General features: G+C 37.5%; 1 protein-coding gene across 7 annotated transcripts in view; it reads left to right on the top strand.

The window, feature by feature from the left end:
• LOC128692519 (peroxisomal acyl-coenzyme A oxidase 3) overlaps positions 1-20742 on the top strand; it is a 314664-nt gene that overhangs the window by 76233 nt on the left and 217689 nt on the right. For 4 of the 7 annotated variants that reach the window (XM_070090050.1, XM_070090048.1, XM_070090049.1 and 1 more), the window contains exon 2: positions 19484-19664. In XM_070090050.1, coding sequence (XP_069946151.1) covers positions 19491-19664 — 174 coding nt within the window. In that variant the 5' untranslated portion in view covers positions 19484-19490. Of the gene's footprint in view, positions 1-14357; positions 14439-15899; positions 16009-19483; positions 19665-20742 lie in introns of those variants that run through there. The other 3 variants (XM_070090045.1, XM_070090051.1, XM_070090047.1) reach the window with 2 other exon arrangements.

Genomic DNA, 20742 nt, shown 5'->3' with positions numbered 1-20742 from the left:
TCCAGGGAATACAGGTTTAGGAACCTCAAGCGCTCCCAATAATTGAGGTGTTTTATCTCCGTTATGCGCGCCGTGAAAGTTCTCTGTACATTTTCTAGGTCGGCAATTTCACCTGCCTTGAAAGGTGCTGTTAGTGTGCAGCAATATTCCAGCCTAGATAGAACAAGTGACCTGAAGAGTGTCATCATGGGCTTGGCCTCCCTAGTTTTGAAGGTTCTCATTATCCATCCTGTCATTTTTCTAGCAGATGCGATTGATACAATGTTATGGTCCTTGAAGGTGAGATCCTCCGACATGATCACTCCCAGGTCTTTGACGTTGGTGTTTCGCTCTATTTTGTGGCCAGAATTTGTTTTGTACTCTAATGAAGATTTAATTTCCTCATGTTTACCATATCTGAGTAATTGAAATTTCTCATCGTTGAACTTCATATTGTTTTCTGCAGCCCACTGAAAGATTTGGTTGATGTCCGCCTGGAGCTTTGCAGTGTCTGCAATGGAAGACACTGTAATGCAGATTCGGGTGTCATCTGCAAAGGAAGACACGGTGCTGTGGCTGACATCCTTGTCTATGTCGGATATGAGGATGAGGAACAAGATGGGAGCGAGTACTGTGCCTTGTGGAACAGAGCTTTTCACCGTAGCTGCCTCGGACTTTGTTAACGACTACTCTCTGTGTTCTGTTAGTGAGGAAATTATAGATCCATCGACCGACTTTTCCTGTTATTCCTTTAGCACGCATTTTGTGCGCTATTATGCCATGGTCACACATGTCGAAGGCTTTTGCAAAGTCTGTATATATTACATCTGCATTTTTTTTGTCTTCTAGTGCATTTAGGACCTTGTCGTAGTGATCCAATAGTTGAGACAGACAGGAGCGACCTGTTCTAAACCCATGTTGCCCTGGGTTGTGTAACTGATGGGTTTCTAGATGGGTGGTGATCTTGCTTCTTAGGACCCTTTCAAAGATTTTTATGATATGGGATGTTAGTGCTATTGGTCTGTAGTTCTTTGCTGTTGCTTTACTGCCCCCTTTGTGGAGTGGGGCTATGTCTGTTGTTTTTAGTAACTGTGGGACGACCCCCGTGTCCATGCTCCCTCTCCATAGGATGGAAAAGGCTCGTGATAGGGGCTTCTTGCAGTTCTTGATGAACACAGAGTTCCATGAGTCTGGCCCTGGGGCAGAGTGCATGGGCATGTCATTTATCGCCTGTTCGAAGTCATTTGGCATCAGGATAACATCGGATAGGCTTGTGTTAATCAAATTTTGTGGCTCTCTCATAAAAAATTCATTTTGATCTTCGACTCTCAGTCTGGTTAGCGGCTTGCTAAAAACTGAGTCATATTGGGACATGAGTAGCTCACTCATTTCCTTGCTGTCATCTGTGTAGGACCCATCTTGTTTAAGTAGGGGCCCAATACTGGACGTTGTTCTCGATTTTGATTTGGCATAGGAGAAGAAATACTTTGGGTTTCTTTCGATTTCATTTGTGGCTTTTAGTTCTTCCCGCGATTCCTGACTCCTAAAGGATTCTTTTAGCTTAAGTTCGATGCTTGCTATTTCTCTGACCAGTGTCTCCCTACGCATTTCAGATATATTGACCTCTTTTAGCCGCTCTGTAATATTGAGATACAGTACTGTATGCTGTAATATTGAGATACTGTACTTTATGCTGTAATATTGAGATACAGTACTGTATGGTGTAATAATGAGACACAGTATAGTGTAATGATACACAGTATGGTGTAATAATGAGACACAGTATAGTGTAATGAGACACAGTATGGTGTAATAATGAGATGCAGTATAGTGTAATGAGACACAGTATGGTGTAATAATGAGACAGTATGCTGTAATGAGACACAGTATGGTGTAATAATGAGACAGTATGGTGTAATAATGAGACAGTATGGTGTAATAATGAGACACAGTATGGTGTAATAATGAGGCACAGTATGGTGTAATAATGAGACACAGTATGGTGTAATAATGAGACACAGTATGGTGTAATAATGAGACAGTATGGTGTAATAATGAGACAGTATGGTGTAATAATGAGACACAGTATGGTGTAATAATGAGGCACAGTATGGTGTAATAATGAGACACAGTATGGTGTAATAATGAGACACAGTATGGTGTAATAATGAGGCACAGTATGGTGTAATGAGACACAATATGGTGTAATGAGACACAGTATGGTGTAATAATGAGACACAAGTATGGTGTAATAATGAGGCACAGTATGGTGTAATAATGAGACACAGTATGGTGTAATGAGACACAGTATGGTGTAATAATGAGACAGTATGGTGTAATAATGAGACAGTATGGTGTAATAATGAGACACAGTATGGTGTAATAATGAGGCACAGTATGGTGTAATAATGAGACACAGTATGGTGTAATAATGAGACACAGTATGGTGTAATAATGAGGCACAGTATGGTGTAATGAGACACAATATGGTGTAATGAGACACAGTATGGTGTAATAATGAGACACAAGTATGGTGTAATAATGAGACACAGTATGGTGTAATAATGAGACACAGTATGGTGTAATGAGACACAGTATGGTGTAGTAATGAGACACAGTATGGTGTAATAATGAGACAGTATGGTGTAATAATGAGACAGTATGGTGTAATAATGAGACACAGTATGGTGTAATAATGAGGCACAGAATGGTGTAATAATGAGACACAGTATGGTGTAATAATGAGACACAGTATGGTGTAATAATGAGACAGTATGGTGTAATAATGAGAGTATGGTGTAATGAGACACAGTATGGTGTAATAATGAGGCACAGTATGGTGTAATAATGAGACACAGTATGGTGTAATAATGAGACACAGTATGGTGTAATAATGAGGCACAGTATGGTGTAATGAGACACAATATGGTGTAATGAGACACAGTATGGGGTAATAATGAGACACAAGTATGGTGTAATAAAGAGACACAGTATGGTGTAATAATGAGACACAGTATGGTGTAATGAGACACAGTATGGTGTAGTAATGAGACACAGTATGGTGTAATAATGAGACACAGTATGGTGTAATAATGAGATCCAGTATGGTGTAATAATGAGATCCAGTATAGTGTAATAATGAGACACAATATGGTGTAATAATGAGACACAGTATGGTGTAATAATGAGACACAGTATGGTGTAATAATGAGATCCAGTATGGTGTAATAATGAGATCCAGTATAGTGTAATAATGAGACACAATATGGTGTAATAATGAGACACAGTATGGTGTAATAATGAGACACAGTATGGTGTAATAATGAGACACAGTATGGTGTAATAATGAGACACAGTATGGTGTAATAATGAGACACAGTATGGTGTAATAATGAGATACAGTATGGTGTAATAATGAGACACAGTATGGTGTAATAATGAGACACAGTATGGTGTAATAATGAGACACAGTATGGTGTAATAATGAGACAGTATGGTGTAATAATGAGACACAGTATGGTGTAATAATGAGACACAGTATGGTGTAATAATGAGGCACAGTATGGTGTAATGAGACACCGTATGGTGTAATGAGACACAGTATGGTGTAATAATGAGGCACAGTATGGTGTAATAATGAGACACAGTATGGTGTAATGAGACACAGTATGATGTAATGAGACACAGTATCGTATATTGAGACACAGTATGGTGTAATAATGAGACACGGTATGGTGTAATAATGAGACACAGTATGGTGTAATGAGACACAGTATGGTGTAGTAATGAGACACAGTATGGTGTAATAATGAGACACAGTATGGTGTAATAATGAGATCCAGTATGGTGTAATAATGAGATCCAGTATAGTGTAATAATGAGACACAGTATGGTGTAATAATGAGACACAGTATGGTGTAATAATGAGACACAGTATGGTGTAATAATGAGTCACAGTATGGTGTAATAATGAGACACAGTATGGTGTAATAATGAGACACAGTATGCTGTAATGAGACACAGTATCGTATATTGAGACACAGTATGGTGTAATAATGAGACACGGTATGGTGTAATAATGAGACACAGTATGGTGTAATGAGACACAGTATGGTGTAGTAATGAGACACAGTATGGTGTAATAATGAGACACAGTATGGTGTAATAATGAGATCCAGTATGGTGTAATAATGAGATCCAGTATAGTGTAATAATGAGACACAGTATGGTGTAATAATGAGACACAGTATGGTGTAATAATGAGACACAGTATGGTGTAATAATGAGACAGTATGGTGTAATAATGAGTCACAGTATGGTGTAATAATGAGACACAGTATGGTGTAATAATGAGACACAGTACGGTGTAATAATGAGACACAGTATGGTGTAATAATGAGATACAGTATGGTGTAATAATGAGATACAGTATGGTGTAATAATGAGACACAGTATGGTGTAATAATGAGGCACAGTATGGTGTAATAATGAGACACAGTATGGTGTAATAATGAGACACAGTATGGTGTAATAATGAGATACAGTATGGTGTAATAATGAGACACAGTATGGTGTAATAATGAGATACAGTATGGTGTAATAATGAGACACAGTATGGTGTAATAATGAGATACAGTATGGTGTAATAATGAGATACAGTATGGTGTAATAATGAGACACAGTATGGTGTAATAATGAGGCACAGTATGGTGTAATAATGAGACACAGTATGGTGTAATAATGAGACACAGTATGGTGTAATAATGAGATACAGTATGGTGTAATAATGAGACACAGTATGGTGTAATAATGAGATACAGTATGGTGTAATAATGAGACACAGTATGGTGTAATAATGAGATACAGTATGGTGTAATAATGAGATACAGTATGGTGTAATAATGAGACACAGTATGGTGTAATAATGAGGCACAGTATGGTGTAATAATGAGACACAGTATGGTGTAATAATGAGACACAGTATGGTGTAATAATGAGATACAGTATGGTGTAATAATGAGACACAGTATGGTGTAATAATGAGATACAGTATGGTGTAATAATGAGACACAGTATGGTGTAATAATGAGATACAGTATGGTGTAATAATGAGACACAGTATGGTGTAATAATGAGATACAGCATGCTGTAATATTGAGAGACAGTATTCTGTAATATTGAGATACAGCATGCTGTAATAATGAGATACAGTATGCTGTAATAATGAGATACAGTATGTTGTAATAATAAATAAATAATCTTTATTTCTATATGTACAAGGGTATACATTTCTAGCTGACATCAATGACATACTACTACTGTATATAGAAAACCCCTTGTTATGCATAGCATTTCAGGCAAATTAGGTAAGTTTTGTTCCCAGGATGCGACTCACATCAGTCGACTAACACCCAGCTACCTATTTTACTTATTTCCTCCCAGTTTTTATGCAGGAAGATGCTAGTGAAATTCCAGAGATAATAAATTATGTAGAACAGGACAAAAACAAGTTATGGATGATCAGGGTTACTAGTAACGTGATTCTCAAACAAATAGATAAATTAAATCCTAGCAAATCTCCATTCTAAAAAAACTTAAGGAGAAACTTAGCAAACCTATGGCAAGTCTATTCAAAGTATCACTACAAACTGGCATAGTACCAGATAAGTGGAAAATAGCAAATGTGATACGTGTCCAGAAAGCAGGAGACAGGTCCTTATCTTCAATCTATAGACCAATAAGCCTGACCTTCATTGTGGGAAAATTGATGACATCAGTAATTGCTGAGGCTATTCAAAGTCACCTTGAAAGATTTAAATTAATGAATTTCAGCAGTTTTACAATGGGGCATTCTCCTCTTAAAAATTTACTAACTTTTTTCACTAAGGTATTTGGAGAGATAGTCATGGTAATGAATATGATAAGGCTTTTGATAAGAGTTCCACTTCAGAGGTTATTGAGGAAAGTAGATGCACACAGAATATGAGAAATTTTTTCCTAGATAGAGATGTGGTCGACTGATAGGCAACAGAGAGCTTGCATAAACGGGGAGAAATCAGAATGGGGGTGCATCACAAACGGTGTCCCACAGCGGTCAGTGTTGGGCCCCTTGTTGATCACAATTTACATAAATGACATAGATGAGATAATAAATAGTGACATAAGCAAGTTTGGCAATGACACCAAAATAGGCCATTGAATTAATACTGACGAGGACATTAGAGTGCTGCAGGAAGATTTGAATAGATTGATGCAATAGTCAGAGATATGGTGGATGCAGTTTAATAGAGACAAATGCAAAGTTCTAAGCGTTAGAAAGAAAAATAACTGACACTCATAAACTAAATAATATCACTTAATATCACTGATTGCAAAAAAGATTTAGGAGTTCTGCGTAGCAGTAATCTAAAACCAAGATAACAGTGCATAAGTGTTTGCAATAAGGTGAACATGATTATTGGCTTCATATCAAGTATATACAAGAGGAGTCCTCAGGTTATTCTTCAACTCTGTATATCATTGGTTAGGCCTCATTGAGATTATGCTGCACAGTTCTGGTCACCGTATTGCAAAATGGATATAAATATGCTGGAAAGCAACAAAGAAGAATGACAAAGTTAATCTTATGTATCAGAAATCTTTCCTACGAGGATAGACTGAGGGCCCTGAATCTGTACTCTCTAGACAGGTGTAGAATTGGGAGGAAATGATTGAGGTGTATAAATGATAAACAGGAATAAGTCAAAGGGATGTAAAACAACATGCTAAAAATACCCAACCAAGACAGAACTTGCAGCAGTGGGTTCAAGTTGGAAAAATTTAGATATAGAAAGAATATAGGAAAGCAGTTGTTTGGTAATAGAGCTGTGGATGAGTGGAACAAACTCCTGAGTAATGTCATTGAAGCTAAAATGTTGAGTAGTTTTAAAAATAGGTCAGAAAAATGTACGAGTGGGTGTGGGTGGGTGTTTGTTTGACCTAACTGGCTTGGGCCAGTGGGTTTGATAAGTGCTTCTTCCTTCTTAAGTGAATGAGCCTTGGACTTGACTGGCTTGGGCCAGTAAGTGACTAGGACCTGCCTAGCATGGGGCAGTAGGCCTGTTGCAGTGCTCTTTCTTATGTTTTTATGTACAGCGACAGCAGGTGTCTTAAGGAAACACACCCCAATGTTTCCACTTGTACTGGGAATCAAACCACGGACCTCAGTGCACGAGCTGAGTGTGCTAGCAGTTGAACTACGAGATACCCAACAGTATGCTTTAATGATGAGATACAGTATACTACTGTAATATTGAGATACAATATGCTATAATATTGAGATACAGTATGCTGTAATATTGATATACAGATGTAATTTTACTGCCAAATGGCTTTGTGCCCACACTATATATATTTAGTGTGGATTGTGATGGAATTATACTAATTTTATATAAATTTCTCCAATGTGAGTCCTGTCTTGGTTAGATATTTTCAGCACACTATTTATATCATCTTTATTTATTCCTGTTTTTCATGTGTATGCTTCAGTCATATCCTAAATAATTTTAGAAGCTGAGAGTGCAAATTTATTGCCTTCAGCCTGTCTTCATAGAAAAAATTTCTAAAGGATGGAATCAACTTTGTCATCTTCCTTTGTATATTTCCCAGTGCGTTTATGTCCATCCTGTAATATGGAGACCATAAATGAGCAGCATAATCTAAATGGGGCTTAACCAAAGATGTATATGATGGAAACATAACCTTAGGACTTCTATTTTTTCTACTTTTTTCAATATGAAGCCAAGAATTCTTTACCTTTACTACAAACACTTATACTATGTTATTGTGGCTTTTAATTTCTACTAACCATAACTCCTAAACATTTTTTGCATTCACTTTGACTAAGATTCACATTGCTTAACTTATAAGTACCATAGTCATTTTCTTTCTCTAGGATTAAAACATTACACTTGTCTACACCGAACTGCATCTACTGCTTTTCTGACCACAACATCAACCTATCCAGATCATCCTGTTGCTTTAGTGTCCCCAATAGAAATTATTTGATTAGCTATTTTATTGTTATTGGCAAACTTAATTATGTTGCTATTTATTCACTCATCTATATCATAACAAGCAAACAAATTTTATTTCTTTGCATGAGTTACAATGTGTGATTTACATTTTATAGTGTTGTTAAGTATAATGAAAGCCACTAACATACTGGGGCATTTCAAGCAGATTAAATAGATTGTGAATAATGAGTGTCCCAACAGCAATCCCTGTGGCACACCACTTGTAACGGATCCCCATTCTGATGTATTCCCATTAATGAAAACTCTCTGGTACATGTTGGTTAGCCATGCCTCAACCCAGGAGATAACTTCTCCTATGCCATGTGCTGCTAATTTCTTAATGAAGCTAAGTGGATAATGGCAAATGTAATGCCTATTTACATGGCAGGTGACAGGTCCTTGTCTTTGAACTATAGACCAATAAGAATTACCTCCATAGTGGGAAAATTTATGGAATCAATAATTGCCGAAGCAATTCGTAGCCATCTTGACAGGAACAGATTGATTAATGAATCTCAACATGGTTTTACAAAGGGGCGTTCCTGTCTTACGAATTTACTAACTTTTTTCACCAAGGTGTTTGAGGAGGTAGATCATGGTAATGAATATGATATTGTGTATATGGACTTCAGTAAGGCTTTCGATAGAGTTCCACACCAGAGGCTATTGAGGAAACTTAAGGCACATGGAATAGGAGGAGAATTTTTTTCCTGGGTAGAGGCATGGCTGACAAATAGACAGCAGAGAGTTTTTATAAATGGGGAGAAATCAGAATGGGAGTCACAAGCGGTGTTCCTCAGGGGTCAGTGTTGGGTCCGTTGTTGTTCACAATTTACATAAAAGACATGGATGAGGGAATAAATAGCGACATAAGCAAATTTGCTGATGACACCAAAATAGGCCATCCAGTTCATTCTAATGAGGACACTAGAGCACTCCAGGATTTATTTATTTATTTATTTATTTATTTAAAAAATTTGTGCACACATACAGAGGTACAAAAAATACAGAAAAAGAGCAGTATGCCAAAGCCACTTATACTATGCATAGCATTACGGGCTGGCTTAAAATTAACTTAAGATGAACTAAGCAATGATGACATCGGTGATAAAACTTTAATGTAAACAGATTACTATAAAGCACAAGTGAGTATTACAAAGACAGGTCATATGGCTGTATGCATTGTTGTACATTCAGTAGAATGGAGTATTCTGTTAGGTAGTGTATTTAAAAAATAGTAAAGTTAGATTGGGTTTTAGGTTTAACATTTATGTGATATAATTGTGAGAAACATTTAAGATATACAATTTATAAGGTTCAGTTATTCAGTATTTATTTGGTTTTGGGTGAGTAAGTGATCTTTGAGAAGAGACTTGAATTTATAAACAGGTAGTGTTTCTTTTATATTTACAGGTAATGAGTTCCAGATTTTAGGGCCTTTTATGTGCATTGAGTTTTTGCAAAGTGTGAGATGGACACGAGGAACATCAAAGAGTGATCTGTGCCTTGTGTTATGGTCATGTGTTCTGTTGAGGTTGGCAAGGAGATGTTTGAGGGGAGGGTTAATATCAGAGTTAAGTGTTCTATGTATGTAATAGGTGCAGTAATAAGTATGAATGTTTTGTATGGTGAATAGGTTTAGTGTATTGAATATTGGTGGAGTGTGCTGCCTATAGTGAGAATTTGTTAGTATTCTAACTGCAGCCTTTTGTTGGGTAATTAGTGGTCTGAGATGGTTACTTGTTGTTGAGCCCCATGCACAAATTCCATAGGTGAGATAGGGGTAAATAAGAGAGTGATATAGGGCCAGGAGGGCTGACTGTGGAGCATAGTACCGTATCTTCGATAGTATGCCTACAGTCTTGGAAATTTTCTTAGAAATTTGTTGTATATGTGTATGAAATTTGAGTCTATTATCAAGGTGGATTCCTAAGAATTTTCCCTCTGCTAGCTTTGTGATAGGTGATCCGTTTATCATTATGTTAAGAGGGACATCTGTAGCTCTGTTACCAAACTGAATGAAGTAGGTTTTGTCAATGTTTAGTGTAAGTTTGTTAGTCCTCATCCAGGTAGATATTTTCTGTAATTCTGTATTTACAGTATTGGCTAGCGTGACTGGGCTCGGGTGGGAGAAGACGTATGTAGTGTCATCTGCAAATAATGTGGGTTTGAGTAATTGCGAAGCATTTGGTAGGTCATTTATGTATAGGAGAAAGAGAAGAGGGCCAAGGACACTTCCCTGTGGGACACCAACTGTAATTGGTTGTGCAGAAGAGTTTGCCCCATTTGCATACACATATTGGCTTCTGTTGCTGAGGTATGACTTGAGGTAGTTGAGGGAGTGCCCTCTTATACCATAGTGTGACAATTTTACGTGGAGCAAGTCATGGTTAACTGTATCAAAAGCTTTACGTAAGTCAATGAAGATCCCCAGTGGGACTTCTTTTTTCTCTATTGCAGTGTATATATGTTCTAGCATGTGTATAATAGCATCATTAGTATTTTTATTTGGCCTGAATCCAAATTGGCAGGGGTTGAGTATGTTTTGGGAGATAAGGTAGGAGTAGATTCGTTTATGAATTAATTTTTCGAAGATTTTTGAGAGAGGGTGTAAGTTGGATATTGGCCTATAGTTATTCAACTCTGTTTGGTCTCCTCCTTTGTGGATCGGGGTGACCCTTGCTATTTTGAGTATTGTGGGGAAGGTGGAGGATTCAATGGATTTGTTAAAGAGTGTTGCAATGATTGGTGATAGCACTTGTGACACTTTTTTGTATATAAAGGGTGGTAAGGTATTTAAATCTCCTGCCTTGTTTTTTAGCGTGTTGATAATAAGGGAGACTTCGTATGGGTTAGTCGGAGCTAGGAACAGTGTGTTCGGGTAGTTGCCAGTGAGGTAGTCATTTGGTGGGGTATCTGAGCTTGGGATTTTATTGGCAAGGTTTTGTCCTATAGTGGAGAAGAAGTCATTGAGTCTGTTTGCTGTTTCTGTTGGTGGGAGTTGGGGTTCATCTGATTTTGCTAATTTTATTTCGCTATTTCGTGATATCTTTTTTGTTCCTAGAATTTCTGATAGGGTTTTCCAGGTCTTTTTTATATCACCTCGTAAGTTGGATAATCTGTTCTCATAATACAATTTTTTTGCCCTTCTTATCAGGCTGGTTAGGATTGACGAGTAACGTTTTGTTTGGTCTCTGGTTATGTGACCCATTCTGTACTGTTTTTCATATTGGTGTTTTGTATTTATGGATTTGAGAATGCTGGGTGTTAACCAGGGACTGTTCAGTCTCTTAGCTGTCATCTGTTTAGTTTTTTTAGGGCAGTGCTTGTTATAGAGGTATTGGGTCTTTTTTAGAAAATTATTAATACATTCGTCAATATCTGTATAGATTTCTAGCTCAGTGTGCCAGTCAATGTTTGCTACTGCTGTTGTGAAGTTATTAATGGCTGCCTCATTGTGAAGTCTGAAGGTGACTTTAGTAGTGTCTTGGGGTAATTTACCAAGAGTTGTTATGAGAAAAGTAGGGTAGTGGTCTGTGGTATTATCTGTAATTATGCCTGATTTTAAAGGGGATATGGTGTTGGTCCAGATGTGGTCAAGTAGGGAAACACTAGTCTCTGTAACTCTTGTAGGTTTTGTTACTGTTGGTAGCAACATACAGTTACTCATTGTGTTTGTGAATTCAGTAACGTGTGGGTCCTGGTCTTGCAGGAGATTTATATTGAAGTCACCTGAGAGTAGTAAGTGATCTTTGTTCATGCGTGCATCAGTTATCATACTTCCTAGGTTTTGACTAAATTGGCTAATGTTTGACTGTGGAACTCTGTAAATGTTTATCAATGTGAGAGGTTTTTGTAGGTATTTGGATTTGAATTTGGCTATTATATATTCCCCATGATTTGAATAGACTGATGCAATGGTTGGAGAAGTGGCAGATGCAGTTTAATAGTAACAAATGCAAAGTTCTAAATGTTGGGCAGTTAAATAACCATGCCATACATAAACTAAATATGTAGATCTTAATACTACTTATTGCGAAAAGGATTTAGGAGTTCTGGTTAGCAGTAATCTAAAACCAAGACAACAGTGCATTAGTGTTCGCAATAAAGCTAACAGAATTCTTGGCTTCATATCTAGAAGTATAAATAATAGAAGTCCTCAGGTTGTTCTTCAACTCTATATATCCTTGGTTAGGCCTCATTTAGACTATGTTGCTCAGTTCTGGTCACCGTATTACAGAATGGATATAAATGCTCTGGAAAACGTACAGAGGAGGATGACAAAGATGATCCCATGTGTAATAAAGTTGGTAGAATTACCGACAATATGTAAAGTAAAAGGACACCAGAGTCGCCATCGCTTCTACCACTTCAATAAAGGATCTAACCAGGACAAAACCCAAGCACCACGAACCAGTCAATGCAGGAGTTTACACTATACTCTATGGAGGCTGTGACAAGATCTACGTAGGTGAAACAGCAAGAAACCTCGACACCCGCCTCAATGAACACATATACGCATGTAGGAACGACAACTTAAACAACGCCTGTGTACAACACCGAAATTCCACCAATCATCTTATGAAATTCAGAGACGCCCAATTAGTGATAAAAGAAACTAATTTCCGCACACGCAAGTGCCTTGAATCAGCACTGATCGCTGTTTCAAATACAATTAAACAAAACAACGGCAGCTTCACCATCTCCGAAGTCTTAGCAAGAATCCTCCTGAAAACAGTAAACCCTGCCATCACATAGTCTCTCCTGTTATACTACACAAAGCACAGAGAGTGAACACTGTAACAAGCTGCCTCATTCCAGTTTATATTTGTCCAACCTATTTTTATGTTACCCAAGTAATAGCTTTTATATCCTTTTACTCATGTACGAATTAATTGCTCTACCATATTGTATTACTTTTGTCACTACCACTACTACTACTACTACTACTACTACTACTACCACTAGTGAACATCGAAATGGTACCTCACTAGTATTCACCTCACTCTGAGCCTTTATATACCCTCTGTGTCCATGTATTGTTTGTAATGGCTTGATAAAGCTCCTGGAAAGCGAAACGTTACCACAATAAATGTCACATTAGTTGCACTTGTGTCCTTTTACTTTACATGATCCCATGTATCAGAAATCTTCCCTATGAGGATAAACTGAGGGCCCTGAATCTGCACGCTCTCGAAAGGCATAGAATTAGGGGGGATATGATCGAGGTGTATAAATGGAAAACAGGAATAAATAAAGGGGATGTAAATAGCATGCTGAAAATTTCCAGCCAAGACAGAACTCGCAACAATGGTTTCAAGTTGGAAAAATTCAGATTCAGGAAGGATATAGGAAAGCACTGGTTTGGTAATAGAGTTGTGGATGAGTGGAACAAACTCCCGAGTACAGTTATTCAGGCTAAAACGTTGTGTAGTTTTAAAAATAGGTTAGATAAATGCATGAGTGGGTGTGAATTGGATCTGACTAGCTTGTGCTGCTGGGTCTGGTGCAGTGCTCCATCCATGAGTGGAGGTGACTAGACTGGGTGGGTCATTGGGCTAATCCGGGGTGGGTCATTGGTCTAATCCGGGGGGGGGGGACATGGACCTGCTCTGTATGGGTCAGTAGGCCTGTTGCAGTGTTCCTTATTTCTTAAGTTCTTATGTCTCCTGTGCAGGACTTTATTAAAATCCTCACTGAAGTCTATACAGTGAGGATATTAATTATTGTTATTATTGTTATTATTATTATTATTATTATTATTATTATTATTTTTATTATTTTTATTATTTTTATTATTTTTATTATTATTATCAAAACTAAGCACCAAACCACTGGGATCATACACTGCTGTATACGCAGTATTGCATTCTGTTCTGAATATCTTAGTGAAGAGTTAGTACTACTTCTTCTTTCAACGTACCAGCCGTATCCCACTGAGGTGGGGTGGCCCAAAAGAAAAAACTGAAGTTTCTCCTTTTAAATTTAGTAATATGTACAGGAGAAGGGGTTACTAGCCCCTTGCTCCCGGCATTTTAGTCGCCTCTTACAACACGCATGGCTTACAGAGGAAGAATTCTGTTCCACTTCCCCATGGAGATAAGAGGAAATAAACAAGAACAAGAATTAGAAAGAAAATAGAAGAAAACCCAGAGGGGTGCGTATATATATGCTTGTACATGTATGTGTAGTGTGACCTAAGTGTAAGTAGAAGTAGGAAGACTTACCTGTAATCTTGCATATTTATGAGACAGACAAAAGACACCAGCAATCCTACCATCATGTAAAACAATTACAGGCTTTCGTTTTACACTCACTTGGCAGGACGGTAGTACCTCCCTGGGCGGTTGCTGTCTACCAACCTTCTACCTACTACCTACTAGTACATGTATACGTATTTGTAAGGTAAGATCACTTCTTTGTAAAACCATGCTGGGATTCATTTATCAGGTTATATCTTTCAAGGTGGCTTCAAATTGCCCCCAAAATTATTGATTCCATCAACTTTTTCACAGTTGAGGTTAGGCTGATTGGTCTAGAATTTGAATCTGATGACCTATCTCCTGCTTTGTAAATAAGTACCATATTTACCATTTTTCACTTATCTGGTATGATTCCTCTTTGTAGTGATCTGTCTAAAAGACTGGCTAATAGTTTGCCAAGTTTCCCCTTACATACCTTTAGAGTCCTTGAAAACAGCTCCTTAACCCTTTGAGGGTTTCGGACGTACTAGTACGGCTTAAGACCCAGGGTTTTTGACGTACTAGTACGCCTAAATTCTAGCGCCCTCAAATCTAGTGGGAGAAAGCTGGTAGGCCTCCATATGAAAGAATGGGTCTATGTGGTCAGTGTGCATGGTATAAAAAAAATCCTGCAGCACACAGTGCATAATGAGAAAAAAAAAACTTTTACTGTTTTTTGAAATAAAACAGCGACTTTGCACTGTATTTTCGTATGGTATTTATTGTTGTATTCTAGTTTTCTTGGTCTCATTTTATAGAATGGAAGGCATATCATAAAAATTGAGATGATTTTGACTGGTTTTACAATGAAAAGTAGCTCGAAATTGAACTCAAAGTAGCAGAAATGTTCGATTTTTATCAAAGTTCAAAAGTAAACAAATCATGCCAAGCGTCCAATACATGTCAACTGGTGAGTCTAATATGTACTCTTTTGCAAGTGCACCAATATGATTCATACCATTTTTTACACTAATGCAGTAGTCTGCATAACAGTAAATCTTCTGTTTTTTGTGAGAACAAAAATTCAAAGTGGAAAGCAAAAGAATGTAAGAGGGGCCTTGAGACGTGACTAATGAACAGAAGAAATGTCATTTTACTGCCAGGAATGTATTTCTTGTTTGTTCTGGACCCTATTCGGAAATTGGCATCTTTTGAAATTTGTGTGAAATTGGCAAAATTGCTAAATTCTGACCACTGTACTGGATAGTTGAAATTGGTAAATGGGTGATTTCTTGCACTCATTCAATAGAAAAAATGGAGTTCTAGCGAAATATTCATGTTTTTTGTCGACTAGTACAGTGGAACTAGCCGAAAATGGGGCTCAAAGTGGGCAAAATCGCCGATCCGTAAACATCGCCGAGACCGCTAACTTCGCGAGAGCATAATTCCGTAAGTTTTCCATCAAATTTCATGTTTTTGGTGTCATTATGATCGGGAAAAGATTCTCTATCTTTTCATAAGATTTTTTTTTTTTTTTTTAATTTGGCCGACCCTGAGAACAAGTCTCGGAGAGGGCCTGTCGACCCTCAAAGGGTTAAGGCCAAGTGACTTTTGAAAGATAACATTAGAAAAGACTGTGATATCATTAAAGATTGGTGTGTGTGTGTTGTGTAGTGTTCTGTTATCTGGTGAGTGGCTATCTCAGATCTGCATGATCAGACTTTTTGATAATCAGTGTTTGTTACTTGTATCACAGTGTGTTAGTTGTGTTACAGTCAATACATGTGTTACAGGTAATCACCATTAACAGAAGTACTCTATTATTACTTATATTTTACAAGGTTTGCTTTGTTCTTTTGGGGCTGCAACATGGTACAGTGTTATGTGGATATCCTTTAAGTAGGAATGGTAGTAATAGTAGTTGTAATATACTGTACTGTAGTAGTATTAGGTATGTAGCACTACAGTAGTAATAGGTATATAGCACTACAGTAGTAGTAATACCTATATAGTAATGTAGCAGTAGTGGTGATAGTATGTACATGTTTACCTGGAGTTTACCTGGAGAGAGTTCCGGGGGTCAACGCCCCCGTGGCCCGGTCTGTGACCAGGCCTCCTGGTGGATCAGAGCATGATCAACCAGGCTGTTACTGCTGGCTGCATACAAACCAACGTACGAGCCACAGCCCGGCTGGTCAGGAACCGACTTTAGGTGCTTGTCCAGTGCCAGCTTGAAGACTGCCAAGGGTCTGTTGGTAATCCCCCTTATGTATGCTGGGAGGCAGTTGAACAGTCTCGGGCCCCTGACACTTATTGTATGGTCTCTTAACGTGCTAGTGACACCCCTGCTTTTCATTGGGGGGATGTTGCATCGTCTGCCAAGTCTCTTGCTTTCGTAGTGAGTGATTTTCGTGTGCAAGTTCGGTACTAGTCCCTCTAGGATTTTCCAGGTGTATATAATCATGTATCTCTCCCGCCTGCATTCCAGGGAATACAGTTTTAGGAACCTCAAGCGCTCCCAGTAATTGAGGTGTTTTATCTCCGTTATGCGCGCCGTGAAAGTTCTCTGTACATTTTCTAGGTCAGCAATTTCACCTGCCTTGAAAGGTGCTGTTAGTGTGCAGCAATATTCCAGCCTAGATAGAACAAGGGACCTGAAGAGTGTCATCATGGGCTTGGCCTCCCTGTAATAGTAGTAGTATGCTGCCCACATAATATTGTAGTTGTAGATATACAGTACTGTAGTAGTTATATAGTACTGTAGAAGTAGTTACATAGTATTGTAGAAGCAGTTACAGTACTGTAATAACTATACAGCACAGTCGTAATTTTACAGTTCTGTAGCAGTAGTTATATAATATTTTAATGAAACAAATAAAGTAAAAGTTTATTTTACAAGATGAAACCATTGTGTTGAAGAGATTGAATAATATAAATGGTGTTATACATGGGGAAGATGATACAATTGTATTACAGAGATTGAATAATATAGATGGTGTTATACATGGGAAAGCCCAGTAAACAGATAAATTATTTTGTGAATCTCATCAAATATAACTTGCATTTTCTTCTTAATGACTAAGTGATTTACAGTCAGAAGTCCCATATTTGTGACTTTCTAAACTGGGGTTTTTTCAAATGTCTTCTGCAAATATCTTTGATTATTCACGGTTTTTTACACTGTGGTCATTTTATCATGACTTTGTGAATGATTGTGATCCCCTCAATTGAATATTAATCATAACATTTTATTCCAAACATGCTCACTGGATTCCTCTGTAGACAAGCACAGTGTCTACCTACTGAGGCTTCCAGGACCCTATGTCTAGCCCTTATACAGTGTCATATGGATTACGCTTGCTCTTCATGGTACTCTGCCGTGACAAAAAAAACGAAAGATAGTTCGCAAATCACCCAGTACAAAATAGTAAGATTCATCCTGGACCTGTGTCCAAGAGAGCATGTAGGCCAGGATGAATTACAGCAATTGGATATGTTGAATGTTGAAGACAGAGTAAAACAACTGAAGCTAAATCATGTTTATAAAATTGCTCACAAACAGTGTCCAGAATATCTTGCTGTCAATTTTGTCAAGGTTGGGAACCAAAGCAATCATAGTACTAGGGGGAGAGAGCACAACTTTGTAGTACCAACAGTCACTGGCCAGGCGTCAAACACCTTTTATTGTACAGCAATAATGGAATGGAACAGACTGCCCGCACATGTCAGAGCCAGTCATAGCATGAACCAGTTCAAGAAGAGTGCTAAAAGGTGTCTTATGAATGTAGCTACAGAAAGGGAGGGGAATGATTTTTTATTTTTTAGCTAACACATGTGTAATTTTGTCTTATTCCTAGTAATGACCCTCTTATTATAGATAGTCTTAATGACCCTCATGTAGTAGATAGCTTTTTTAGTATGATAATAAGATGTTATCTCCATTATAGAATAATAAAATATTATAACCTTTATATTATAATAATAAGGTAAAAGGACCCCAATGGAAATAAGTCAATCTGTCTGATTTTTTGGGGTTATCCTAGGTTCTCTACACATAGGCTGCTATGTATGATAATCTATGTAACTGTATTTGTGTATACCTGAATAAACTTACTTAACTTATGTTAGCTTTAGTGCAATTACAAGTCTTAGTCTGGTGCTACTATATTTTATAATTTTTATCTTAATAACTAATACTTAGTTAATACTCTAGTTCACTTTATCTTAATACATGGTCAACACCAAGTTCATTATGTTTATTACTTTCTACACTCTACTTAACCAACATACATTAGCTATATACTACTTGTCCAAACATCCCCCTATTACAGATATCAGTACTGGTCCAGTGGCTAACATGACAGTCTGGAGTTTTGAGACTCTCTGATCACGGGCTCTATCCCCGCCCGTGGTATGGTTTGTTTGCAATCGTGTCATTACGATTTCATGAGTTGAATCAGTACTGGACCCCAACACACTATACAAGATATAAAGAATTACCATTTAACCGAAATGATGAATGATCACGTTGACCCAGATCTAAGCCTACATAATCTAACTCCCAATCAAAACTTAATGGAAAGTAACTGCCTCTATTATATAGCCTCACAAGCCAGCACTGTCCTAAATACAGCTAAAACTATAATGGTTCTTAACTACAATATCAGGTCCCTAAGCAAACACTATGATGACCTCTTGGTACTCCTTGATTCCCTAAAGACAACCTTCTCCTGTATTATTCTTATTGAAACCTGGCTTAAGCTGGTCACATTAGATATCTACTCACTACCAGGATACACAGCAATCCACAACTGCAGACCTTACCAAGTTGGGGGTGGTATTGCAGTCTATTACCCTAATGAACTACGTATTTTGTTATAACACCACTTATTATAGTGATGAATATGGAGAATATTTTTTTTTTTTTTTTAACAAGTCGGCTGTCTCCCACCGAGGCAGGGTGACGCAAAAAGAAAGAAAATCCCCAAAAAAGAAAATACTTTCATCATCATTCAACACTTTCACCTCAATCACACATAATCACTGTTTTTGCAGAGGTGCCCAGAATACAACAGTTTAGAAGCATATTCGTATTTGTATGCATTTTTAAGGGGAAAAAAGGGTGTTCCACTTTACGGCGATTTCTGCCTTACGGCGGTAGCCTGGAACCTAACCTGCCATATAAGTGGGGCCCTACTGTACTTACTGCTTTCCTATTTTTTTCATCATTTTGTACATTACAGGTACAATTCTTTAATTTTGTTTCAGGTTTTAGATGAGAATGGAGGGAACAGTGATGTACTCAGCCGGTGCTGAAGGAGGAGCAGATTTGAATGAGCTCATTCCAGGTTTACCTTCAGGCCCCCTTGACCAGTACAGAGCCAGAGCATCATTTAATTGGAAGAAAATGAAGGCACACATTGATCCACCAGAAATAATTGCTTTTATGGTATGATATGATTATTCTATCTCGTTGAAATAGTTTGCATACAGCAGGTTATCAAAGAATTTTGCATATTTCTTGATTTTTTTTTTTAACATGCCAATCATCTCCCACAAGGTAGGGTGATTCTCCCCTCTCAAAAAAAAAAAAAAAAAAAGAGAGAGAGATAAAAACATTTACTATCATTCATTCAGCCTCTGTCTTGCCAGAAGCACACTGACACTGTTTAAAAAAAATCTGTCGAGTCTTCAACCTTCCCATCCGTACTCAAGACAGCAAAGGTTACCCCAATATTCAAAGGAGGTGATCCAACTGATGTTAACAACTATAGACCTACAGTAGACCATCATTTAACACAAGTTTACTTGGCACGATTTGGGTATAGCACGATTGGAGAATTATGGCACAATTTTATGTAACACTTCGTAAAATTTGGCTTAGCGCTTCTTTTTTGATTATAATAATAACTTCGTAAAATTAATTTAGCGCTTTGTTTCGGCCGTATATATACGTCTTACGAGCCACCGTGTTTGACGTATATATACTCATAAATTCTAGTGGCTTCAAATCAAGCAGGAGAAAGCTGGTAGGCCCACATGTGAGAGAATGGGTCTGTGTGGTCAGTGTGCACCATGTAAAAAAAATCCTGGAGCATGCAGTGCATAATGAGAAAAAAAAAACTCTGACTGTTTTTTTTAATTAAAATGTGGTCTATTTTAGTATAGTATTTATGGTTGTATTCTCATTTTCTTGGTCTCATTTGATAGAATGGAAAACATGTTATAGAAATAGAGGTGATTTTGATTGGTTTTACTATAAAAAGAACCTGGAAATGGAGCTCAAAGTAGGGGAAATGTTTGATTTTTGCCAATGTTCAAAAGTAAACAAATGAAGTCATTGTCTAATAAATGTCCAGCTAGCCATTCTAATATGCAGTCATAAATAGGTTGACATTATTTGTACAATTATTACAGTATTGCAGTTGTCTGCATAATAGTAAATCTTCTATTTTTTTTTTTTGAATAAAAATTCAAAATAGAAAGCAAGAGTAATATCAGAGGGGCCTGGAGACATGACTGATGAA

Source organism: Cherax quadricarinatus, chromosome 30, assembly GCF_038502225.1.
Source record: "Cherax quadricarinatus isolate ZL_2023a chromosome 30, ASM3850222v1, whole genome shotgun sequence".
Lineage (NCBI taxonomy): Eukaryota > Metazoa > Arthropoda > Malacostraca > Decapoda > Parastacidae > Cherax > Cherax quadricarinatus.
The sequence above is the reverse complement of the archived record's forward strand: the minus strand, read 5'-3'. Positions and strand labels throughout refer to the sequence as shown.